Genomic DNA, 26,841 nt, shown 5'->3' with positions numbered 1-26,841 from the left:
ACTGTGCCCCTCTCAGTAGCTGTGCTGCTGTTTGGAGCTCAGTGGATCTGGGTTGCAGATCCAGCCTCACTCTGCCCCTCTCGGTAGCTGTGCTGCTGTTTGGGGCTCAGTGGATCTGGGTTGCACATCCAGCCTCACTCTGCTCCTCTCAGTAGCTGTGCTGGTGTTTGGGGCTCAGTGGATCTGGTTTGCAGAGTGGGATGCAGCTGCTCTGACTCCAAGACCTTTATGTTTTTATGCAACGAAGGAGCGCTCCAAGTTTAAGCAGAATTTGATAACATGTCCTGGCTTTTATTCATTTTTTTCACAACGTGAAAAATCTCAATTCTCGTAGAATAGGGCTTGTGCTAGCATCTCAATTCTCATAGAACAGGGCTTGTGTTAGAAGTCCAAATTCTCAATGTGTGCGATCCTCATTTGTGATCCATGTTGATGTGCAATTCAGATTCAAGGGTTATATTCTTCACAGTAATGCATCCATTCACATCATTTAATTAAAAAGACAGCAAATACAACTTCCAGCAAACAGTGTGCACTTCGTTATAGGGTTAGGCGAATGGGTACTGCTGTTTATTCATGTCTCTAACAAATCTAAATCCTCATGCAGAGTCGGAATGGATTAAAACGTCATCTTAAAATTCACAATAAAAAAGTAAGGCAACAGGAGGTATTGATTCAGGAATTTCAATGTAGTAGGGTTAGTTTCTATTAACATTAGAATACTAAAGAGCATTTACATACTGCTGTAGTTCCCCAAATACACTGTAATCCTGTGCCATCCACAGCTGACAAACTTCATTTGAAATAAGCCAGGAAATCCAGTTTCTTTAACAAACTGACTGTTTATAAAAAAAATAAAACACAGCTGAATAAGTGTCTAATTCAGCTCACTGTAAACCAGAAGGGCTCAAACTGCTATACAACTGGAATCTCATTCAACAATTCCCAAAATTGCTGTTCAAAACCATCATCCTTTACATGTTTAGAAATGGAGATTTAAAAAGTGTGACCAACACTAGCAAGTTAACTTTAAAAATGAAAAGCTATCCATTTAAATGACTCCAATGACACTGGAAGATATACCTGTCCTGGTTATTTTGGCCCAGTGGCTTATTAAATCAAATTAAATAAAACCCTGAAGTTAAGAACGTGTGAATCCCTCAGTTGCTCGTTCTCTGCTGTTTTTAGTGGTCCAGTTAGTTTATTCTTGTCCCTTCTGATAGTTGTGGAGCCACACTGTGGTCAATGGAGGAAAACTGTAGTATACTGCAAGAGCCCCTCCCCTCCACTGATACAAAGAATAGAAAGAGCAGATGGAGGCTTCTATACTGCACTGCTTCTGTACTCCCTTTCCACTCACCCAAACCCTTTACTGCTGGTCCACAGACAGAAAAACACATAATCAATGTTGTTACAAAACTATTCACAACTTAAGTGGGCCTTAATATTGAAGTCCTTCAAATGAACTGTTGGAGTTGTTCCTGACAACGTGCCTCCCAGAAGGACTGAGCTTTGCCAGTTAATCATCGCACTCTCCCAAACACTGCTCACATAGCAGCGATGAGGTTAACACTGTTTACAGCAGCAAGCACAGCTCTCCAATAGGGGGCGGAGCTTTGCGGCTACACTCCTCAAAATACTGGAACTGCAGCTCCGGGTTTCAGAACATTTAATGCCAACTTTCAAGTAATAATGAAGAGCTTAAATTGAAACCACTGTACACACAACTGCGACTTCAATGAAAAAGTATAAAAAGACAATAAGAGGCTACTAATTGGCCCCCCAATTCAATTGGACTAGGTATACTTTGAACTAGGGTTTGATTACACATCATATTTATGCACACAATAAATTACAGAATGCTTGAAAAAAACAAAAATCCCCCTTTCCAACATTATACAATTATAGCATTCACATTATTTAATAAAACAGAATCAACCTAAAATACGTGGAGTCGTGTCATTACTGTTCCAGCGACAGCCAGAGATCAAGCAGCAGTCTGTCTGCGGAGTGGAACCAGCATGGAACCGACCAGATTCAAAATGATCACACACACAATTTAAAAAAAGAATCAAAGAGAAAACTGTGAGCAGACTGAGGCAGGAGTGTGAGTGTACAGCTAGGGCCAAACACCTAGCATCACCCTATAGAATGAACACATTCTGCTTCACAAGGTGGAATGAAGTTCTGTTAACATATTGAATTACACACCACTTTGTAGTTTTCACATATAATTGAATTGACAAAAATGAAAAACATTTCAAAATCCAACATGAAACACTGTACTACTCTGATGGCTTCCGGTAGACACTTGCAATCTCATCTTGTAGTTTCCTGGATTACATGATGTTAAATTAAAAGATCTAAATTGTGTTCATAAAGTTGTTGTTTTTTTTTTTTAATTATTAATGTCTCAACCCTAAAACTGTAGGCGATACAAAACTTTTGTCCATTGCTGTAAACACCTCCCAGTTGCTAGAATGTACAGCAGGACAGTACAACAGACTCCATGACTATGAAAAGCTCTCCACCACCAATATTACACGAGGCTTACACACACACAGGATATAGATATAGGGGCTACATAAAGACCTGCTCAATTTTACACAGGGGCGTGTCAGCTGTTGTACTTCAGTCAGTAACAGATTTGTTATAAACAAAGTGGCTACATTGCCTACTGAGTGAGAAGCCCTGGGATTGGACTGGGTTCCAGGAACAGGCTCACGCTCACCAATGATTTCTATCTATGAAAACTGTAAATATAAGCGTTATAATAAAGTACAGTGCAATCTAAACAAACTACTCTCAGATCCAGAGCCATGCTGTTGTACTGCCACCACTGCATGAGTGTCACTGCTAAAGCAGTGACAGCACCCGTCCCATTCAGACTGCACCTGTGGGTTACTTACAATAACATGCCAAGTCCCTGGGGTTTTACCATGTTTCCCTTTCTCCTCTAATGAGATCCTGCAATGAGGGGCCCCTCCTCACCCCCAGCTGGCCCCTCGTGTCAGCGATTGCGATGGAAAGCTCAGTTAACTACGCGGTCCCGGCTCTGTTCGGGTCCAGTCGAGGCTGTGCAAGTAGAAGAATTCCCTGGGTGTGTGTAGGGAAGAGGGTGCTACAAAGGCTCCTCAGGGCTTTCAGCAAGAAAGTGAAAGCAGTCCTAACAAGTGAAGCAGAGCGAGGCAGGGGTGCTGCAGGGAGGGCGCTGCAGTTTCGTGCTGGTTTTGTTTTTTGGTGACAGCTTCAAGTCCTGTGGAGATGGCTGGCTGGGTAGATTTGGTGCTACTGTACTGAGACTGCATAGATTCATACAGCAGCTGAGAAAACAAGATGATCAGAATTGCTTGTATTAACACCCCCTTCACCGACTTCATGATGCGGATGGGTCTCTGACATCAAGGACGGGTGAAACCTGGAAAACACAGCAGGGAAATGCATGAGCTGCAACGAGTAAACTATATATTCCACTGTACAGTATGCAGGTGTTCCCCTGTGTCTCTCCCCCACACTTGCTGCATTGCTATTGAAGACAAGGATGCCACATGCCAGACTCCCCATTTCTACTAAGCAGGTTCAGACTCCACAAAGGAAGGGCAGCTTCATGCATGTATTACAATAGTAACTGAGGAGGATAGCAGCAGGACTTGCATGAAATCCTGCTGCTGGATCTTAACCAGACTCTCCTGTGTTCTGAATTCACTCTGTATGAAGCTCTACCTCCACCTCATCTTGGTCCTCCTCCTCCTCCTCCTCCTCCTCCTCTGATATCTTGGCTCCGGTGCGGTCAGGGGAGGGCTCCCTCTTGCTGCTCTGCTTGTCTCCATGCTCTGCCTCCCACTCCTGCAGCACCTCGTCCAGGTTGAAGCGCCGTCGGTAATTCACAAAGAAGTTCTTCACCTGCACCACAGACTTGTTCCCAATCACGTCCGATATAGCCTGGAAGTCACGCCCATACTTTCGAATTGCTATGAAAAAAAAAACCACATTAAAACTAAATAAGTATTTTAATAAAGAGAATATAGGTATGATCAGTGCTGCTGAATAAACCCATGTGTGCAGCGCTCTTACCTTGCACAGCCAGGAGCTGCTCCTCGGTCGTCCAACGAGCGTTGAACTTCTGAGTAACCTGAAAGAGAGAGGAGAACTGGAAACAAAACCAGACAATGCCTTGCAGAATTAAACTCCCTGACATACAGCTCAGAAACACCATTCAAAAAATCTGAAAAGAATTCAAACAAACTAACACAGGGATGGAAATAAGATCCTCATTGCACAGCACTTTAATTAAACTCAGTTGAAACAAGGAATGGCTCAAACACCTGAGCGTGTTACCTATAACCTGGGGCTGATCAAGCTTGTAGTAAAAGGGTGAAACTGCTGTGAAACACGAGTCTTGTTCTATCCCCACATTCTGTACAAACGAACTCTGGGGCTCACAGCCCCACAGCCAGCCTCTTCAAATCGTCATGCCAGTGAAAATTACTGGAGGGAGACAGTGAAGGCTCTTACCTCAGGCAGTCTGCACTTATCCAGTCCATCCTCCAACTTCTCTTTAAGAACACTGTTTGTCTGTTTAATACTCTGGATCTGTAGAAAAAACAAGTTTACAATATCACTGATGTGGAACTAAAACAAAGGGAATGGTTTTATTGGGCCAAGCATTGAGTTTATAGGACTAACTCCTGTTTTGACAAATCCCGCTTTGCAGATTACTCGCTGACATCAGTTACACAAGATGTTACACTGGTGGCATCTTTTCCTGTTGGCACTGGTGCAGCACAGGGGGGAGCTGTGCAGAGGTACCTGTACCAGCACGCACACACACACACAGGGGGAGGGAGCTGTACAGAGCTACCTGTACCAGCATGCACACACACACACAGGGGGGGAGCTGTACAGAGCTACCTGTACCAGCATGCACACATACACACAGGGGGGGAGCTGTGCAGAGCTACCTGTACCAGCATGCACACAAACACAGGGGGGGGAGCTGTGCAGAGCTACCTGTACCAGCATGCACACACACACAGGGGGAGGGAGGACTCGCCTGTCGCTTTATTGAAACCAGCTCCATGTCCAGCTGCCGGAGCACATTCACAGCAGATGTGGAGCTGGCAGACATGGCCTGGACGTCAGCCTGGCAGAGATGCATCCCTTTCGGGGGCTTCTTCTTGGCTCTGTGCTGGTGCTTGCCTGGGGTCGTCTGGGGCTCTCTCTTCACGTGGGCAGTCTTGTCAGCCGTGGCACCCTGCTTTAATACCTGGGGAGAAAAACAACCAACACTAAGAGTCCCACACCGAACGAGTTCAAGCACTTTATCATATGGAAGCTGCTTCTGATCGTTTAAAATGTAATCTGAATCTTACGGGTCTCTCACATGCAGAGGTAGACATTCAATTATTACACATCAGCACAAATCCAACCTTAACCATGTGACTATACCCTCGAGCACAGAGTGCAGTTTTAGGGTTCAGCTAGAGCTACACTGACCCACAACCAAACCAACAGTAATCTCTTAGTACCTGCTGTCCAGGCATTGCAACCAAACCAACAGTAATCTTAGTACCTGCTGTCCAGGCATTGCAACCAAACCAACAGTAATCTTAGTACCTGCTGTCCAGGCATTGCAACCAAACCAACAGTAATCTTAGTACCTGCTGTCCAGGCATTGCAACCAAACCAACAGTAATCTTAGTACCTGCTGTCCAGGCATTGCAACCAAACCAACAGTAATCTTAGTACCTGCTGTCCAGGCATTGCAACCAAACCAACAGTAATCTCTTAGTACCTGCTGTCCAGGCATTGCAACCAAACCAACAGTAATCTTAGTACCTGCTGTCCAGGCATTGCAACCAAACCAACAGTAATCTTAGTACCTGCTGTCCAGGCATTGCAACCAAACCAACAGTAATCTTAGTACCTGCTGTCCAGGCATTGCAACCAAACCAACAGTAATCTTAGTACCTGCTGTCCAGGCATTGCAACCAAACCAACAGTAATCTTAGTACCTGCTGTCCAGGCATTGCAACCAAACCACCAGTAATCTCTTAGTAAGGCATTGCAACCAAACCAACAGTAATAATCTTAGTACCTGCTGTCCAGGCATTGCAACCAAACCAACAGTAATCTTAGTACCTGCTGTCCAGTAACCAGTAATCTTAGCTGTCCAGGCATTGCAACCAAACCAACAGTAATCTTAGTACCTGCTGTCCAGTAACCAAACCAACAGTAATCTGTCCAGGCATTGCAACCAAACCAACAGTAATCTTAGTACCTGCTGTCCAGGCATTGCAACCAAACCAACAGTAATCTCTTAGTACCTGCTGTCCAGGCATTGCAACCAAACCAACAGTAATCTCTTAGTACCTGCTGTCCAGGCATTGCAACCAAACCAACAGTAATCTCTTAGTACCTGCTGTCCAGGCATTGCAACCAAACCAACAGTAATCTTAGTACCTGCTGTCCAGGCATTGCAACCAAACCAACAGTAATCTTAGTACCTGCTGTCCAGGCAGGCAACATGAACTCCAGTAATATGTTTATCTGACAGAAGTGAAAATGAAAGATTTTTTGGCATTCCCCTCCTCTGCAAACCTAAACATACTCCCCTCTCCCAATGTGTTTTCAGTGCCCCCTCTCCTAATGTAGCGACTGCGAGAGGCCTCTAGCATTGATGACAGCACAGGTCCGTTTCTGGATCTGAAGAGCAACACAAGCAAAACTATCCAGCCAGGGATTTCTAAGATCACAGCCACAATTTGGTTGCAAAATTTAAAAAAATAATAATTTTTTTACGTCTAACAAAAAGTTTCACCTTTAAAAATGGCAGATCAGGTAAACATCAGTATCACGCCTTGCATTTGTTACAATTACAGAAACACACACAGAACCAGCAGAATGAAAATGGCAATACCTTATTAATGACCACTGGCTTGGTTTCTTGCTTCTCCTGACCAGCAGCGCTCTGTAAATGAGAAACAGAACCTGTCAACACACTGGGGAAGCAGTTTAGTCAGTGGAAACCAATCTACTGGTGCCGAATGGCATTGCAATGAAGCTGTGCTTCAGAGCCTTGCAGTCCAATGGGAGACCGCACCGGCCACAAAAGGGTCGCTTTTATTTTAAAAAGGCACTGAGGTTTTCAAATATGTAAATCAGAGTGGTTTTGCTGATAATTTAGAAAAAGATTAACAACTTTTTTGCTAAGTATATAAGAATGAATCAAGTATCAGGGAGTTACTTAAAACAGATCTAGTTTAACAAACCTTGTTGGCTGAAAATAAGCATTTCAAGTGCAGGAATCTGATACTGTGGCTTGAACACTGATCCTTAAAGACTACCTCTTTTTTGTCTTCCTTGTTTGCATCAATCACAGCATCACTCGAGTTATTCACGTTTTCTTCCATTTCTTCATCACTGAAACAGTAAATTATTTGAATTATAGAGTAAACAATATGCCTGAACTGCACATTAACACATGAAAAATAAATACAGATCTAAGTACAGAGCTAGAGAGACCTGGGGGGAAAAACCACCCACCACAACTATACTATAACACAGTTAAACAGACCTTCAATTGAGCAGCAGCTTCCCTCTCACCTCTTCAATCAAGCACCGAGCGCCCCCTCACCCACCCCCCCCCACCCACCTCTCTTTAAATCAAGCACGAGGGGGGGAGTGGAGAAGTTAGTTCAATCAAGCACGAGCGCCCCCCCCCCCCTCCCTCAAAGAGGACGCGAAGCGCACCGAGCGCCCCCCCCCCCCCTTCAAATCAAGCACAGAGCGCCCCCCCCTCATCTTCAAATCAAGCACCGAGAAGTTAGCTCTTCAATCGCGGGGGGGAGGGCCCCCCCCTCTTAGTCGTGGCAATTATCAAGCACCGAGCGCCCCCCCCCCTCCCTCTTCAAAATCAAGCACAGAGCGCCCCCCCCCGGGGGGGGGAAATCAAGCACGAGAGCCCCCCCCCCTGGCTCTTCAAATCAAGCACCGAGCGCCCCCCCCCCACCCCCCTCAAATCTTGGGAGTGGAGAAGTTAGTTCGTAGCCGCGGGGGGGGGAGAAGTTCAGTCGTGGCTCGCCCCAAAGTTCGTGCACGAGCCCGACCCCCCCTCTTCAAATCAAGCACCGAGCGCCCCCCCCCCCCTCCTCTTCAAATCAAGCACGGAGCCCCCCCCCATCTTCAAATCAAGCACGTGGCTCCCCCCCCTTCAAATCAAGCACCGAGCGAAGTTTAGTTCCTCTGTCAAATCAAGCACCGAGCGAGGAGAAGTTTCACAATCGTGGCTCCCGAGCCCCCCGGGGGGGGAGAGGAGCGCCCCCCCTCTCCTCTTCAAATCAAGCACCGAGCACCCCCGTGGCTCGTCCTCTTCAAATCAGAAGCACCGAGCGTGGCCCCCCCCTCTCCTCTTCAAATCAAGCACCGAGTTAGTTCTCTCCTCTTCAAATCAAGCACCGAGCGCCCCCCCTCTCCTCTTCAAAACATCAAGCACCGAGCCCCCCACCTCGTGGCTCACCGGGGGTCCCCACCTCTCTTCAATCAAGCACCGAGCCCACCCCACCCTCACCTCTCTTCACGGTCCCGTTTCTGTTTGCGTGCGTGGCGGTCCATCACGCTGGTCTTGGTCCGGGTCTTTTTCCAGGAGTAGTAGAATTTGACAAGACTGGCGATGGATTTATCAGGCAGCTAAAAAACAAGATGCACAATTTCACCTTTGCGGTTGTGGGACACACAATAAAATAAATACATTTTTAAAGGAGAGCACCAGACATTTCATGACTGAGACACAAGAACATGGAGAGGAAAACAGAATACCAAGAACATGTAAGCTTATCAAGTCATGACTCCACAAGAGTACTTGCTGTTCTCCTGAAAACAGAACCATTTCAGAGTTTGAAAACGGTGGCTCTTCAACTAAACAATCTGCAGTTGTTTTGTATTGAGTAATACTTTCACAAGACAGGTTGTGAATTCCTAAACGTGGCCCTGCTTTCCTGCGCTGTGCTCCACCTTCTTACCATCTGCTGGATCCTGTGAAAGGTCTTCCCATGAAAGCTGAAGCCCTGCTCGAAGAGCACCTTGTCCTCCACGGTCCACTCGTCTGGGAAGGGGGTGAAGTTGGGCAGGTCGGCCAGGGACTTCTCAATGTTGTGCTTGTGCCAGAAGAGCATTCCCAGGGCCTGCAGGGGAGGGGGCAGGAGTTTAATGCAGGGGTGTAGGGAGATTTCACCCAGGAATAAACGAGACACATGGATTTTGTGTTTGAGCCTTTGTGTGCACACTTTGCCGAGGATGCTGACCTCCAGGTGCTTCACATTTCCCAATACAAAATCAAACTGATATAAGAAAGCCTCGACTTAGACGGAGGAGCCACTTAGAAGAACAAAGTCAGTGTTCGACATTTCGACACACAGTTCCAACATGACAAACTGAGCCATTCAAGCTCTCCTGGGTTTCCTTCCCCTGCAATGTTTTAGAGCAAGTCTTTGCTAATTCCGAAGCACTGCAGACTAGTAGCAGTCACTTGTGTGATCTCAAGCCTTTTCCAGAGTTTTCATGCAAATTCAACAGTCATAGGATTTCTTTCGAAATGATGTCCTGCCAGTTATGGGAGAGCACTGAATGACTTGATTCCCCCGATGCTGTTGCAGCAGAACCAGAATCTGAATGAGGGGGAAATCCCACCCGCCCCCCAAATACATATACTGATTACCAAGATCTCTGCAAAAAGGGTCAGACTAAAAAGACATTCTCACAAGCAAATTGAATGTCTTTGTGAGCCTGTGCTGACGGCGGCAAGATCAACGGGGCACCTGAGGCTGAAAGCAGGAGTGTGTGCAGCACAAGGGCACAGAAAGGAGGCAGAGTTCAGTCTGCATGCGGCCGCACAGGAACAACTATTACTGATTCAAACCCTGTCCTAACCTGTTTAACTGAAACAATTAAATCTCCATCCAGACCTTGAACTGGTTCATTGTATCATTTGACCTGTGAGACCCTCCAGGACTGTGACTGGACCCCCGTTTCACTGTCTGTACCAGAGAGAATCAATACGACAATCAGCATCGATTCCTTTCCAACACTCTAGGCTTCAGTAAATAAATTAGAAATAATTTCAGGGATCAGGGCTCTACATTTAGATTTTTAACTACTGTTCCTTTGGGCCACTGAAGTAGTGTTTTTACTGGCCCGGATGCAATTTCAACCAGCCCAATATATATTCTTTCATGATGGTTTTTAATTTTCCTGGTTTTCTAATGTGGACGGTAACCGAAGAGAGCCCAAATCTCACAAAAGAAAAACAAAAGTGACTGAGCAAAGCATTTCAACACACGATTGTATTACTGGAGCCGTTTAACCTGCACGCATTGGCATGAAAATACTGCACTAAAAGGTAAACACATTTATACTAATCACAATAACTATTAAAACAACAATCTGAATACAAACAACCCTCCTCAGAGCGTTGTCGCTTGTGTCGCCTCTCCCAAGTCAGCACCAGTCTTGCTGCTGATACCACAGAGTCCTGGAAAGACCGAATGGCATTTCTGACCTGAACACATCTCCTCCCAAATCAGTTTGACAATTCGATCCCATTGTCCAGTTTCCATGTGTGTATCTGGGTATCCATCTTTTTACACTGCAGTCACAGCAGACAAACACCTGCTATCCTGTGAACTATTACTGTGAGACTGAATACGAGGCAAAGTAAATGCTGAACTCCCAGCAAAACAGCTGCTTTATCTGCAAGTCTGGGGAAGTGACGGCACACAAGGCAGAATGTGACACTCTTCACGGGCATCAGCAGCCAGTCCACATTTTGGTTTTCATAATTTTTTTTTATCAGAATTGATTTCCTGAAACTGACGCCATGTGCACAATACTACATACAATGAACAGGAAGCGGGCTGTGGTGCTTCGTAACTAGCGGCCACACTGCGACCTGCAGCGGCCCCGGGCGCCGGCAATGACCAACCGTGGCTCTTACCTGCTCCATGTTGTAGCCATGCTTCTCTTTGGCAATCGCAATATATTCATCCACTGCAATAAAGAGAGAGAGAGAGAGAAATTAGGAAGAGAAGGAGGCCCGTCTGCATCACCCCTGCCCCTCGTCCCCCTTTAAAGTAAATGGAACAGTTTGAGAGACCAACACGCTCAGGAAGCAACACATTCAATAGGATGGTTTTATTTTTTTATTTTATTGGGAGCAATGCCTTCAGCAACACAAAAGGCATGGCAACAGCAGGGAGATGCAGATTACCTGCTCAAGTAATCATGCAACTAAATAATACAATCCATTCATAATAGCATTTCAAGTTCACTGAAATCATCATGTCATCTCCAAACTCAGAAGATGGAAGCAGAAGTAGCAGAGTTACGTGGGCTCTTTACTGACACCACTCTGGGGGGGGGGAGAGAAGATACATGCAGGTATTCAATAAGCCCTTAAAAAAAATCTAATATTTGAAATGTATTTTGCTAGACTTTTCTTCATATGCATGCAGAGGTTTTAAAAAAAATACACACACAGCAATGCAGCATTCTGGGATAGATCCCGTGGGAGAGCAGGGCAGCATTCTGGGATAGATCAAGTGGGAGAGCAGTTGCAGTTTGTTGATTTTGATTCTTTAGTGGTTAAACAGATGCTAAATATAAGTGTTTCTAGTAAACGGACGGTACTGTGAATAGCTTCTGAGTGTTTCAGTGATAGTGAAAAACAAAACTGCGGCTTCTACAGTAGAGAGAATCAGGTAAAAGACACAAGCTCAACTTAAGAAAACAAAGACAGCTAGGAGTCTGTTCTCCACAGCACAGTGAAGCAATGCGCAAACCCGCTTCCATTACTGCAGCACAGTGAAGCAATGCGCAAACCCGCTTCCATTACTGCAGCACAGTGAAGCAATGCGCAAACCCGCTTCCATTACTGCAGCACAGTGAAGCAATGCGCAAACCCGCTTCCATTACTGCAGCACAGTGAAGCAATGCGCAAACCCGCTTCCATTACTGCAGCACAGTGAAGCAATGCGCAAACCCGCTTCCATTACTGCAGCACAGTGAAGCAATGCGCAAACCCGCTTCCATTACTGCAGCACAGTGAAGCAATGCGCAAACCCGCTTCCATTACTGCAGCACAGTGAAGCAATGCGCAAACCCGCTTCCATTAATGCAGCACAGTGAAGCAATGCGCAAACCCGCTTCCATTACTGCAGCACAGTGAAGCAATGCGCAAACCCGCTTCCATTACTGCAGCACAGTGAAGCAATGCGCAAACCCGCTTCCATTACTGCAGCACAGTGAAGCAATGCGCAAACCCGCTTCCATTACTGCAGCACAGTGAAGCAATGCGCAAACCCGCTTCCATTACTGCAGCACAGTGAAGCAATGCGCAAACCCGCTTCCATTACTGCAGCACAGTGAAGCAATGCGCAAACCCGCTTCCATTACTGCAGCACAGTGAAGCAATGCGCAAACCCGCTTCCATTACTGCAGCACAGTGAAGCAATGCGCAAACCCGCTTCCATTACTGCAGCACAGTGAAGCAATGCGCAAACCCGCTTCCATTACTGCAGCACAGTGAAGCAATGCGCAAACCCGCTTCCATTACTGCAGCACAGTGCTGCAGTGGTTTTAAAGTGCAGCGCTACACTGTTACAATAAAACTGAGGCTGCAGTAAGACAATGGCATTGCTGCACAGCAAGTCCACACTGTACTGCAGACAATACCTCACAGCGAGTCCACACTGTACTGCAGACATTAACTCAGTGTTAACATACCAGGAAGCACAGCAGCACTGGTACACGTCCTTGTGCTTTCCCTGCTCACTCGAGGGAAGCTGCAGCACCCTGCTTTACTGGAAACACGCTTTCAAAACAACACACAATTCCCTGGCACTGCTCTTCCTGGATCAGGCCCATGACTGTGAGAAGTCCCCTCATCAGTCACAAGACAACATTACAACACGTCTGCTTTAAAAATAGTTCAGAACAGAGGAGGTCCCCTTTTCCACGGCAGTGTCATTCTTAATGAGCTATTATGAGACTTGAGTACAGTCATGCATTACTGTATCGGTGCCGCAGGAAGACATTCACTGGAGCTTTACAGGGAAACAAAGGAGCCAGCCAGGTGTGCTCACATCTGACAGTGTAGTAAACCGGTGCACACACACACATTGATAAAAGCAAGTGCTCATGTATTATAAAATCAAGGTAGTTCTCTGTTCATCATGGACAGACACAATCAGCACTGAAGAGTCCCCATTATCTCAACGACGACCCTAAAAACACAGCTACGGTGCACAGTGCACAAACCTGAACATGGCTTTACAGAACAGGGATGGAAAGAAGACTTCTATTGTATAGCAGTTTCACCCATTCTAGGTTTTATTACAACCTTGATTAGCCACAGTGTGTAGCCAACAAGCTCAGATGTACTGAATAAAACTGCTGTGCAATGGCATTCTTATTTCCATGTCACTGCAGAGAGTTACAGTGTGTGTGAAGGTTAAAAAAAAGAGACGTGTCATTTCTAAAGCAGCAGGGTGTGACTGTTACTCGTCAAGCCTTGCTAATATTAAAGTGAGATTAGTTTCACACTGGGCTTGCTGAAGGACACCTGGAGATGTGAGGTTTCAGAGGAGTATATGGAGGGGACAGCACCATGCCCCCCTGAGAGCACAGTGTGTCTCAGAGCCCCGATCACAGGGCCAGCAGCAAACAGGCAGGGGACAGGACAGGGGTCCTGACAATCTGGGAAAAAACCTGTCTATTAAAAAGGCACAGAACATTTTGCACTTAGTGGTATAATCTCAGGAGTGCAGCGTGAATCAGAGGGATCTCCAGCACTGCGCTGCACTTCACAGTGCCTGTATGTGCTTGCTGGAAGGTTAAACTCTAAAGTGCACCAGCACAGTCTCACAAGTACTGCAGCTCCTCAACTTTTGTTTTCTACACATTCTGCAAAATGCAAATATACCATGAAGCACATGGTTTACACAGAGGCAGAAGTACAGTGCTACAGCAGCTAGCTGCATTAAGCATGCTCAGGCTCATTGTATGCGAATATTTGACATGTAAAACTGTAATATTCTTCTGCAGTTACAGAATCTCCCACTTTGTTCTGGATGTCAATATCACAGAAAACATCCTCTTACAAATCATGATTACTAAAACAATTTAAAACAAACAAAAGGAGATCATGAAATAATTAAAAGTGTAACTATAAAGTTCAAGAGTTAAAGCCAGTACAGCTACCGCACGTCCCAGCCCTGCAGTGAATAAAGCCAGTACAGCTACCGCACGTCCCAGCCCTGCAGTGAATAAAGCCAGTACAGCTACCGCACGTCCCAGCCCTGCAGTGAATAAAGCCAATACAGCTACCGCACGTCCCAGCCCTGCAGTGAATAAAGCCAATACAGCTACCGCACGTCCCAGCCCTGCAGTGAATAAAGCCAGTACAGCTACCGCACGTCCCAGCCCTGCAGTGAATAAAGCCAATACAGCTACCGCACGTCCCAGCCCTGCAGTGAATAAAGCCAGTACAGCTACCGCACGTCCCAGCCCTGCAGTGAATAAAGCCAATACAGCTACCGCACGTCCCAGCCCTGCAGTGAATAAAGCCAGTACAGCTACCGCACGTCCCAGCCCTGCAGTGATAGGCATCTGGCTATTTGTAACATGGGTGCATGTGTTCTCATTCATTTCAGAATCCTCTCTAGTTGAATTGGTATGTTGAATAGGATACACTGCGATGCATTAATGCACGTTCTTCAGTAGGTAGGGTGCTCTGTATATATCCAGTGTAATCATTTTTACAGCATTTTTTTGTTCAAGCAGACCTGCCCTCCTGTGGACATTCATGGTACTGGCTCCTAAAGCAGGGCTTACTACCGTAGGTTATTTCAAAATTACACCCCATTGCAATTAGAAAAACAGAACATCCAAGAGATAGGCTCCCATTTCTTCAAAGTGTTCTGTAACCCTAAACTCAGTCAGCTCAGCTGCTTCTGCACCCTTTGTAGATGCAGTTTGTCCCGAGGCGAACGCGCTGACCTTTTCAACACGACAGTCCCGATGAGAATTGCAATGTATGGCTGCCCACTAGTGGCTACTCTGATCTGATGGATTTTTACAACACTGTAAATCATTATGTAGTTTCAGGAATATGTAAAGATGTTTAAATAAATAAAAACAACTAATGCGTTGAAACTTCAAAACGAGTATCACATACAAGCATCATTTAAAATGCATACAACTTTTTTTGAATATTTGAAACCATTTTCTAAGTTGTACACAACTTCTCCAATCTTCATACTACAGCTGGATAATCACACAGGATTTTACACAGCAAGAAGAATAACGTTTCTTTAAAAACAGGTCAGTTTAACTGGCAGTTTAGTGTCCAGATCAGGGGTCTCCAGCCCTGGTCCTGGAGAGCCCCTGTCCAGCAAGTTTTCTAGGTGTCTTTACATCATCAGTGGCTAAAGATCTGGAACCTGTTAATCTGGACTAATTAAACCAATAACTGGTTCAATTAAGTAACAGATTGGTTGAAACGAAAACCAGCAGCCAATGTAGCTCTCCAGGACCAGGGCTGGAGACCCCTGGTCCAGATCAACACTGCAGGAGGCCTGTAGTTCAACAGTGGGTTGCATTACATTAATGGGCTGAAGTGTTCAATGAAAGACCTTTTTTTGGAGATTGCCTAAAATCCACGCTGATAAATAAAGCAACACAGAAGAGGCTTGCTGCAGTTGTGCAGAGCAGGGCTTCCCAAACCAGTCATGAGGACCCCCTGTGTGTCTGCTGGCTTTCAATCCAGCCAAGCTCTCAGTTACTGAGCAAGACCCCTCACTCAAATCAATAATTCCCTTAATTAAATCCGACTTGTTTTCAGAGCTTAACAGCTGCATAGTTCAAGGTAGCTGTACCATTTTAGAAGTAACGTGAACTCTGTAACTGCTTAAAAAATTTAAACTATTAAAAAGGTCTAATTAAGCAAAATTCTGTTCAATTAAGGGGCTAGTTAAGTAACAGAGCTCAGTTGGAATGATCTCTCATTGTTTCAGCTCCTCACTCAATGGGGATGTGATGCTGCTGTTTTCAAGCTGATCTCTCGTTGTTTCAGCCCCTCACTCAATAGGGATGCGATGCTGCTGCTTTCAAGCTGATCTCTCACTGTTTCAGCTCCTCACTCAATAGGGATGTGATGCTGCTGTTTTCAAGCCCTGTTCCATGCGGATCTCTCCCAGGCTTATACCAAACAAAGGTTTGATACCACAGTGTGTCCTCCATCACACAAGGGATGTCAGTCACACATTCAGTTCTTCACTACACATTTAAACTGACAGATACAGCTTGCTAAATGGGAAGCATGGTTTTTATAAAGGAGAGTTCAGAGCATGACATGTTGTCTGGTTGCAACAGGAGTTTGAATTTTCCTTGCAGGAGATGGTCCCTTCACTGCTGTAAATTTGGCACAATCCTCACATTTCAATAGTATACAGTAGTTTAGTTCTTAGTTTTCACACACATTTGTAAATATATGCACAAGCAAAAGATCTGTTGCTATGCTCATTTAAGGGCTACAGTACCTTCAGAGCCACACACTCAGCACTCACAGGAAGTTAAGTATCTGCCCCAAACCTCACCTATACAATCAAATCCATAAAACAGGTTAATATCCGAGGAGGCCCCTGCAGATTCACTGTGGAGCCTCCCTCTAAAGGGACAGGGTGATCGATATTCACGCAGTAAAGAAAGGCATCGTGGACTTACGCTTCGCCTCTGAGACAGTCCGATTCGGAGACCAGACCAGCATGCCAAAGTTCTCCCTCTCCTGGCAGCTCTTTGCAAGTTCTGTCAAAACAAAGAAAAAGCAGATTAGGTTTCAGTGGCAGTACACGTGTGTGTGTGCGTGACCAAGAGAACTGCATGAAAACTATCAGCTCAACAGCAAAAAACTGGAACCCCACAAGAAGGCAAAGGAGCCAAGTTTCCTCAGTTAAAGGACACTGTTCTCTTGCAGAACTGGCCTGCTCCCTAATAAACTGGAGAGAATCGGCTCAGATAGCATGGACTCAAGACCAGGGTGGGGGTATCAGACTAAACCTTAGTCATAGAGAATGCAGAGGCAGGGCTGTTTGTTTTGGGTACAGACTCTCACACCCATGTAAACAGCCCCCTCCCATATCCACACACACCTCTAATGTGGAGGAGGCACAGTACAGTGGAGGGGTTGGCACAAGTCCAACTCATTGTATCCCAAAATAAAATTGTTTTCTTATGCCAGCTTTACCCTTGCAAAGCTTGCTATGCAGCCGCCTGTGTGCCAACTTGGATTCTAAATCCTCCAGGCATGTTTCTACAGTATGGAATTCATTTTTAAATTTTAAAAAATGATGGGCTTGTGCCTGAAAAAAAAAAGGAGTGAGAAAGACAAAACGCAGGCGCTTCACATAAAAGCAGAGGCGAGCTCTGAACCAAGCTGGTGAAAGAGGAACTGTCTGAAATAAATGCAACCCCAGAGCCATCATTCGCATCCACACCCAGCAAGCACAGCGCTCAGAGCAGCACCTTTGAATCAACAGCAAGCAGCACAGTTACACACTGCCTCCTGCAGCCAAGACAGACTGGCTTCCACTCTGGTGTAAAAAGGAAAGAATATTCCCATGTCTAACTACTGTACGATAGAACTTCTCACTCTACACTTAATCAGTACAGAGGGAATGTACTGCAGCTCTGAAAGCACTCAGACATGCAAGCGCTGGGAGTGCAAGGCGAGGGGCGCTCACAGACATGCATGCACCAGGAGTGCAGGGCGAGGAGGCCAATTCCACAAGGGCTTGTATTAGAGACTTGTTATCGAGAACAGGATTCTCAGAAAGTTTTCTATGTAGAATGGCTTTTTCTACAGTGGCCCTTAAGTGCAAAACACAAACACAAAGAAAAAGCAAAAAACTGAAACAAAAACACACAAATACATGAGCAGAAATATACCATATCAATTATAACACACAGAAATATAGTATATCAATTATAACACAAATACAGCATGGCAGACTAGGTTAGTACAGTTTCTAACCAGCTCCAGCTTCTCCAGAAACAGGTGGAGACTGTTCTGGGGTATCTGGAGTGGCGGCCTCAAATGACTTTCCTTGTGTTGTGGGCTTTTTGTATTTTTCAATTTGTGGTGTTATTTTGATTTCCATTTTTCGGTTTGTATTTGTGTTTTGCACTTCAGGGCCACCACATTCCTCACACACACCATGATGAAGCGCCACACATTCCACACACACACCACACACACCATGACGAAGTGCCACACATTCCACACACACACACACACACACACACACACACCATGACCAAGCGCCACACATTCCACACACACACACACACAGCACCACACATTCCACACACACACACACACACCATGACGAAGTGCCACACATTCCACACACACACACACACACACACACCATGATGAAGCGCCACACATTCCACACACACACGCTATGATGAAGCGCCACACACACACACCATGACGAAGTGCCACACATTCCACACACACACACCATGACGAAGTGCCACACATTCCACACACACACACACACACACCATGACGAAGTGCCACACATTCCACACACACACACCATGACGAAGTGCCACACATTCCACACACACACACACACACCATGACGAAGTGCCACACATTCCACACACACACACACACCATGACGACAGCACACATTCCACACACACACACACACAATGACGAAGTGCCACACATTCCACACACACACACACCATGACGAAGTGCCACACATTCCACACACACACCATGACGAAGTGCCACACAGTTCACACACACGCTATGATGAAGAGCCACACATACAGTGCAGTAAATCTGTCTCAGTTTCCTGGTTCTTTCTCCACAGTCAGCAGCTTCTACAACTGACCTCTTTCACTGCCATTCCCAGCAGCACCCAGCAGACCTCCTGATCTGACAGCTGGAGCCTCCCTGTGTTGGGACTGCAGTGGTACAGCACAGACAGTCCAGGCTTTGAGACACACATACACTACAGCTCCACTTGTACAGTAACTGGGGGCTTCTCATGTCAACGGTCTTGATTTTGCACCAAAATCTGAGCATGCACTTCCAAGCCTCTTCTACAGCATTTGGCTACAATCTGAAACAATTGATTTATACAAATATTTATAACCTTTCAGGTTATGTGCGATTCTTCCATAATTTTGAGTACCTGCTGTATGAGCAATGCTTGTTTTTTTTGTTCCTACTAATCGGACTATCCCTCAGCTGAAATGCCAGTACTGTGCAGTGTAACCCCAGTGAACTCTACAGTTCAGAGTGGAGCCATCACTACTGATCTTCACTGCAGCTCATCTCCACTGAACTGTCCCCTCCTGATCTTCACTGCAGCTCGTCTCCACTGAACTGTCCCCTCCTGATCTTCACTGCAGCTCGTCTCCACTGAACTGTCCCCTCCTGATCTTCACTGCAGCTCGTCTCCACTGAACTGTCCCCTCCTGATCTTCACTGCAGCTCGTCTCCACTGAACTGTCCCCTCCTGATCTTCACTGCAGCTCGTCTCCACTGAACTGTCCCCTCCTGATCTTCACTGCAGCTCGTCTCCACTGAACTGTCCCCTCCTGATCTTCACTGCAGCTCGTCTCCACTGAACTGTCCCCTCCTGATCTTCACTGCAGCTCGTCTCCACTGAACTGTCCCCTCCTGATCTTCACTGCAGCTCGTCTCCACTGAACTGTCCCCTCCTGATCTTCACTGCAGCTCGTCTCCACTGAACTGTCCCCTCCTGATCTTCACTGCAGCTCGTCTCCACTGAACTGTCCCCTCCTGATCTTCACTGCAGCTCGTCTCCACTGAACTGTCCCCTGTGTACAAACAACGTCTAACAAGATTTCTTTGTTCAAGTTACTTGGTTTATTCAATAACCTGTAAATTCAAAACAAGGATACCCAGTTGTACTTTTAATGGTCCGTGCAAATGTTGTTACTCCATCCATTCACAGAAAGTCAACAGTAGATGTTTTAAATGGTACACACACACCACACCACTTCCACACAGTTCTTAGTCAATAGAAGTCTTTTTCGCGTACTCGAGTATGTAATCTGCTATTCAAATAGTTTATCATTATGTAATCTACTACACTGAACCATCCCTAGCGTACACACACTATACATCACATTTAATGAGCAATGCACTCCCAAGAACTGCAACTTATTATACAACCTTTAGTTTCCAGCAGCAAACGGCCCACTTCCTCAAGATCAATACTGCATTTTAAATGTCTTGCTTTAAAAGCAGGTGTTCCTACAGTACACAGGTACAGTAAAATGAACAGATTCCCATGGGAACCTCTTTAGTGAGAGCCCTCTTGCTTGCTAACTGAAGCAGAGGTTTGAAGTTCTGTTGAAACAATGGAAGGCAGGTCTATAGCTATCCTGTCTGAGCAAAGCCGAGAGCACTTGGTCAAGGTCTTTGTGTAATACAATGGGAAACTGCAGCACAACCTCATCTTGTGTTTATGCAGTGGCTTTCTAGGGGGCTGAATGTACAGTAAGCAACCGGGAATCACCCAAACACTCATTGTTTCACAGTTGCATCATATCACCAAGAAATGCCTGCACGCTGTTTCTGGGAAAGTTGAGTGGTGTGTGAGAGAATGACTGACTATGAAAATAAGGGACCCAATCTGAAGCTAAAGCTCTAAACAGCCATGGTAACCCCCTCACTGAACTCTAGAGGGGGGGCTTGAGCCTCTATGACCTGCAGTTCAAACAGCCCAGCGACAGGTCCAGTGACCCACTATGAGAGCAGTCTCTGCAGCACTCAGGGGAGCAACAGGTCCTTTAACTGAATACTTTCAAGTGCTAGAACACAATGCTGGATCTATAGGGCTCTAGACAACCTTTAAAATGCACTCTGAAGAGTCCCTGGTTTAGAAACCTCAGCTTTACAGAACCGCAAGTTACAGAAAACAAAACAAAAACCCACCAACAAACCTACATCCATTTACATCAGAACTGATCTCTGATACCAAATCAACCGAACAAGCAGAAGCCTGGGCTCAGGGGGCATCTTTCTGAATCCCTCCTAGCCACTCTGAGACAGAGCATCCAGGATACAGAGCTAGTGCCAGAGCTGGAGGAGCTGCATTATTAATGATCAGGTAGCAGCTCAACACAAGCACAGCTTTACTGTATTTCTGTAACTAATGCCAGGTGTGTGAGCAGAGTAGGAGATCAGTAACTAGTGGATCATCAGCTCCGGTACAGGTAAACAGTTATTCAAATAATCTGTACAGAAATGGGCATTAAGTGACTGTACAGTCGCAGGAATGTCTTTGCAGAGAATGCTTTCCTGCACACAGCCCAGGCAGGGAGGCAGAGGCTTCAGCAGCACACAGCCCAGGCAGGGAGGCAGAGGCTTCAGCAGCACACAGCCCAGGCAGGGAGGCAGAGGCTTCAGCAGCACACAGCCCAGGCAGGGAGGCAGGCAGAACAATAGTACCGAGGATTTCATTATTGGGAGTTAAATGTAATAATTCCTCACACTGTTGCCTACTGCTGTAGCAGGGCAACTGATCTCAAGATGAATCTACTTCCCTTAATCCTTTACCAATTATTTTATATCTACTTACCTGTTTTAATACAATTCTGCAGATTGAGATTGGCTTTCTAGCAATGCGCAATACCTTTTCAAAGTAGGTTGTTTTCTGGTATGATTACTGACTGTACAGTTTTGTTCAGGTATGAAGATCCCTACATATTTGTTTGTTTTTCTCCACTGCTGGATCCCTGTTGCTCTGTATTGTGAGCAAACAAGGTGCCAGTTGGACACAGTGGATATGAATTCTTAATGCAGGCCATTGCTAATCAGCTACAAAACAGTTTAGCAGGGAGCGCTTCTCTATAATCTAAAGTAGTCACCTGCTCCCCAGGGACCCTTTATCAACCGTTGTTTTCAGAATAAATTCCAAGCACCCGTCTACAGGACTGACGCCCCTGAAGAGCCTGAAGCTGGGTTACACAATCCCTCAGTGACATCTTCATAGGACCAAACAGGGGGTCTGATCTCAATTTAACGAGATTCACCCCCATCATAACCCTACTGTACAGCAAGCATTGAAACACCATTCAAATTCCCCTCTAAATACCAGGTTGGAAAGAAGGCTCCTACTGCATGGCAGTTTCACCCACTGCAGGTTCATCACTGCGTAGCTCGATGAGGCAGTGTGCCGGTAGCAAGCTCAGGAGTGTCCAGTGTTTATCCTGCTGACGAATGCTTTTGTTTTATTTGGTTTCTGTGTATTCCAACAGGAACATCAGTGCTGTGGGTTTAGATAATAATTGTAAAGACACCAATGGCTCCTCCCTGTCTCCCAGTCGTTTCATGTTACTGAACCACGCCTGGTAACACAGTGCTTGGCATGTATCCCAAGATTCACACCCATTGCTCTCAGGAGATAGCCAGACGTGTTTGACTCCATATAGGTAAAGGAAGAGGAAACTGATACAATTTAACTGGCGATGATCAAGCAACAGTTTTCAGCAAGCTGGATATAAAACATAGGGTTAAGCTTCATGGGTTTGGACAGCTGGCTCCTTCCACTATGGACAGATGGGTGAGGTGTCAAACCACGCAGGATAAAGCTGCTAACCTGCCCTGTTTCTAATGAGTTTTCTTCAGACTATGAGGGAATGGGGGGGCAGCCATTTTCTTCATGCAGGTGTGGAAGGACAGGAGTGCCCAGTGCTCCCAGTCCAACAGGAGGAGCATGTAGCGGTGTGGACCAACACGAAGGAGGGGACCACCTAATATCTGCAAAGAGCTGCTGTCAAACCAGTGAGGACCCGCCCCCTCAGAGAAACTCATTGTGAAATTCACTACTTTTAACTCTTAATTGCAAAAGCAGGATGTCATCCATGGACTGTCAAAATATACGAGGAGAAGGATTGAACAGAGTTACCATAGCAGCTAAATCCACAGAGATATCCACAGCCGTTTCATCAAGAACTTTTCTTCTTATAATAAAGATCTGTTTCCAGCCTATATCTCCTCTCAACCCCCACTTTGACACTTCACTGGAAGGAAAGCTCCATTTCCTCTTGTGCTGTTGACGTGGCTCTGAGGCTGGAAATATCAGCAGTGCGAGGCACACGCACGGCTCCCTTTTCCCTGCTCCTCTGTGTGCCCCTTTAAACAGGCGCATGCACTGTCTGGAACGAACTGCAGGTCAGCAAGCACTTCACCAGCGCTGTACACCTTGTCAAGGAACCAGGAGACAGAGAGGCAACGTTGAGGACCAGCAGCAATCTTGGCACAAATCATCATCCTTCATCAGAATGAAAATATCTGTCCATTCTCCACGCATCCCGATACATCAAGCTTAATGATTCCTGGAACCAGGACTACTCCCTCCGAAAGCCACGCCCGCCTCCATTATTGCAAACTGTGGGTGACGAACGGCCATAGTCTCAAACAGCGGTCTAATCCTGAAGCTGGCATTGTTTTAACACACGCTGCAGGATCACACTGCACAGACGAGCGAGCCCCTTGAAAAAGAGAGGCTGATAAGAGCACACCAAACACTGCCAGCCAGTAACACCTTCACAATGTTGAGAACTGTGTCTGCCACTTGCTTTGATCACTTCGGTATGAATTGTATATCCAGCACAAAAAAGGGTGCAAGTATTGAGAATCTGCTTGGGTGCAAATGAAAGCAGTCGAACAATGAAATATCTAAAATATCAATTGCAATCACTTCGAAGGAAATGGAATTAGAATTGACCCCAACCCTACTTGGGTTGCTCACAGAGCAGAACTCTTTTGCACATGAAGTTTACTTTAAATCCAGTAAGCTCGGGACCCTGCTAAAAGCACTTCACCCCCTCACAGGACCAAAGCCAGGTGGTAAGAGGACTGCTAGCATGTACCTGTATCCTGACTGACTACAGAAACCCATAAAAATTAATCATCAATGAGAAGAAAGGCCGTCTAAACCAATCTCATTCCTTATCTCAACTACAGTTTGCAAATGCATAGAGCATTCATCAAGCAATCCATTTTTATACAGTACCTTTCACAGTGGCCCACCATCACAAAGTGCTTTACAAGATGGTGAGGAACAATGCATAATACATTAAATACAGGGCATAGTACATTAAATAAACAGTAAACTCATCAGAGATCAAACACAAAGCACTGTGCCAGAGCCCAGGGTGCTGTGATGCACCGAGGTGAATACAGAAGCACCGTGTGGACCTCAGGGTGTGACCATTTACATGTGCTGTCAGTAACCAGTGATATAGAAACAATAGGCACTCCTGTGAATGTTAGACCACTGTGCTTTAAATAGGCATCTTAAAAGTCTACTGCATTTTACAATTTGTGGCTGTGTTCCTTTTCCTATTTCTTTTTAAATAAACTGCAAGTGTGTCCTATTAAAGTAATCAATAAAACAAGTTTCAGTTTTCCAAGACTTTCAGTTAGTGGTTTGATTTCATATGCACAAATGAAAACAGAAGCAATAGGGCACTCAAGTTACATTGTTTCGGTTCTCAAACTGCTACTCTTCCACACATCTGCAAGATAACACCACAAAACCAGCACACACACATAGTTCCTGTACTATCAAACAACTTTTAAATCACGACTCCTGCATCGCAATTTAGCCAGTTTTACACCAGAATTGGTTATAGTATGAGACATATGGCAGGTCACAATACGTCACTCAATTGGGTGAAATCTTTCTTTAGGCTTGGGTGGCACTGTGACGGCGGGTTTACTTACTACGTGGGTTTTGTAAACGTCGCAAATTACATTTTGCACCGTTTAGATTTGTAAGAAACACAGAGCGCCACAGTAACACACACTGCCTTACCAGAACAAAGGGCATTTCAAGGAGTCACAAATTCCAAATGTTATTGAGAAAAAGACCAATGTGCGTTTAATTCTGCAGTCTGTAGAAACTGATTTCTATTCTAGTCACGCGTAGAGACGATATCGATTTTACACAGAAGACTTCGTAACTGATACAATCATGACTGATATTACATTTAAAAAGCAACTGTGCCACAAACGCGTTAACACGGGTCTAGTCATCACCAGCAGTGGCTGGGCTGATTTTGCCATGGGCCTAACTTATTTTAAATGAAAATTGTAGAGATACTGTCGTTTATCGTGTTGGTATTTATATAGTAAAATGCACATTTGCTTCTTGTCGATTCTGAGCCAAAGCGTTTATTATTTAACTCGTCTACGTTGTCTCCAAGTGTTCCCAAACATGTCCTCGGCCCCTGGTCTGTGCTGACAAAAACTAAAGCACTCGCACAGAATATCTGGGCGACTCTGAACTCGCTTGTATTTACTGTGCTGTAATTGATCGTGCTGGCAGGCTGTGGGACTCGTGTGCCGATCGAAACGAGCTCACAGGCGATGGATGTATATATAGTTTCAGGAATTGCTGTTACTGTTGCCTAGTTTATGGCATATTGACAGATTCCGGGTCTCAAGTCGTTAGCCCAATGCTTTGTTGAATGTGAAACTACACAACCACACCTGATCAAAGAAAGCAATATGGGAAGAGATGGCTGTCTTGATTCGGTAACCAAAAACACACACACAGAGCGAAAATACACACACACAGCAAAAACACACACACAGAGCGAAAATACACACACACAGCAAAAACACACACACAGAGCGAAAATACACACACAGAGCGAAAATACACACACACAGCAAAAACACACACAGAGCGAAAATACACACACACAGCAAAAACACACACACACAGCAAAAACACACACAGCAAATACACACACACAGCAAAAAGCAGAGCGCACAACGCCAGCTAAAGGTTACCGAGCTGGTGGAATTAGGGTCAGGATGGATTTATTTAAACCGAAAAAAGGCACGTTTTGCTGGTGCTGTTCTCGCGTTGAACAGCAGGGCGAGAACAACAAAGTTGAGCATTCCTTTTCGCATTATTGATAACAATTATTTAATTAACTTGCCCATTACAGTGTTTTTGTGACCATATACCGGTTATAATGAAGCTGGTTACGTTATTTTTAATGTTAAAACAACATCGTTTCGTACTGGATGACAGTACCACCAGGGCAGTTTGAGGCTACCCTCATTCACAGGACTTATTCTTTCAACACACTGTTCCTGTTGAAGTAAAAAGACGAATAATAACTTACCGGCGTCGTAATCTGGGACCACGGCTTGGTACTGAGCTCCGACCCGCATTCCTCCGCCACCTGAGTAAATAACGCAGCGTTGTGAGCCGACAAGAAGAAAAGTTGTGCGAGCCGAGGCTAGCCAGCAGCACCGCGGCTGTGCTGATAATATACCCACCGTGCTCCTCATCGCTGGAGCAAGAGCCGCAGCTCCCTTCCTCCCACGAGTGGCTGCTGCTCCCGTTCGCCGCAAAACTTTTATTAGTGCTGTTGGATGCGGCGTTCCGTGCTCTTCGTTTCCCGGAGACTTCTAGCATCGCAGGCATTTTTATTATTGTTCAAATTTGAAATAAAGCTAGGCTATATACATATAAATCCACTTCCCTATTTATTTATTTTTTAAGATCTTGATGTTTATCACACGCGCGTAGGCACACTTTCAATGCAGATTCCACACGGTCATCTCCGGAGTTAGTGTTTTATCTAAATTGTCTGCATTGAAAGAGATTTGAACTTTCAGCCCTGGCACACAAGCTGCAGGCTCCGCGCACACACTGGCATTAAATGCAGCCGAGCCAGTCAATCAACCTAACCCGAGTCGTCCTTTCGGGC

General features: G+C 45.5%; 1 protein-coding gene across 5 annotated transcripts; it reads right to left on the bottom strand.

Moving 5' to 3' along the window:
* Positions 1-1,652: 1,652 nt before the first annotated feature.
* On the bottom strand, positions 1,653-26,841 carry rcor1 (REST corepressor 1). Of its 5 annotated transcripts, none has more exons than XM_041275948.1 (13): positions 26,408-26,841; positions 26,251-26,310; positions 16,777-16,857; positions 10,991-11,043; positions 9,021-9,182; positions 8,570-8,688; positions 7,272-7,422; positions 6,920-6,970; positions 5,054-5,266; positions 4,516-4,593; positions 4,075-4,150; positions 3,730-3,971; positions 1,653-3,418 (listed from the first exon to the last, which is right to left on the bottom strand). In XM_041275948.1, exons 1-13 carry the CDS (start codon positions 26,553-26,555, stop codon positions 3,377-3,379), a joined length of 1,476 nt encoding a protein of 491 aa, XP_041131882.1. In that variant the 5' UTR covers positions 26,556-26,841; the 3' UTR covers positions 1,653-3,376. The 5 variants fall into 5 exon arrangements, with proteins under 5 accessions (XP_041131882.1, XP_041131881.1, XP_041131883.1 ...); XM_041275947.1 differs by having other exon boundaries at positions 3,724-3,971; positions 26,408-26,840; XM_041275949.1 differs by having other exon boundaries at positions 3,724-3,971; positions 4,075-4,132; positions 26,408-26,838.

Source organism: Polyodon spathula, chromosome 17, assembly GCF_017654505.1.
Source record: "Polyodon spathula isolate WHYD16114869_AA chromosome 17, ASM1765450v1, whole genome shotgun sequence".
NCBI classification, from domain to species: Eukaryota; Metazoa; Chordata; class Actinopteri; order Acipenseriformes; family Polyodontidae; genus Polyodon; species Polyodon spathula.
This window is presented reverse-complemented; position numbering and strand designations above follow the sequence as displayed.

Bases quoted from the DNA above. Each gene is read 5' to 3' on its own strand.
- rcor1 (XM_041275947.1), bottom strand. From the start codon at position 26,555: ATGCCTGCGATGCTAGAAGTCTCCGGGAAACGAAGAGCACGGAACGCC. The intron at 5,267-6,919 runs GTATTGCCATTT...TTTTCTCCCCAG, and splicing joins AGCCAGTGGTCATTAATAAG to GTATTAAAGCAGGGTGCCAC. The intron at 3,972-4,074 runs GTAAGAGCGCTG...TTTTTTTCATAG, and splicing joins GCAGCTCCTGGCTGTGCAAG to CAATTCGAAAGTATGGGCGT.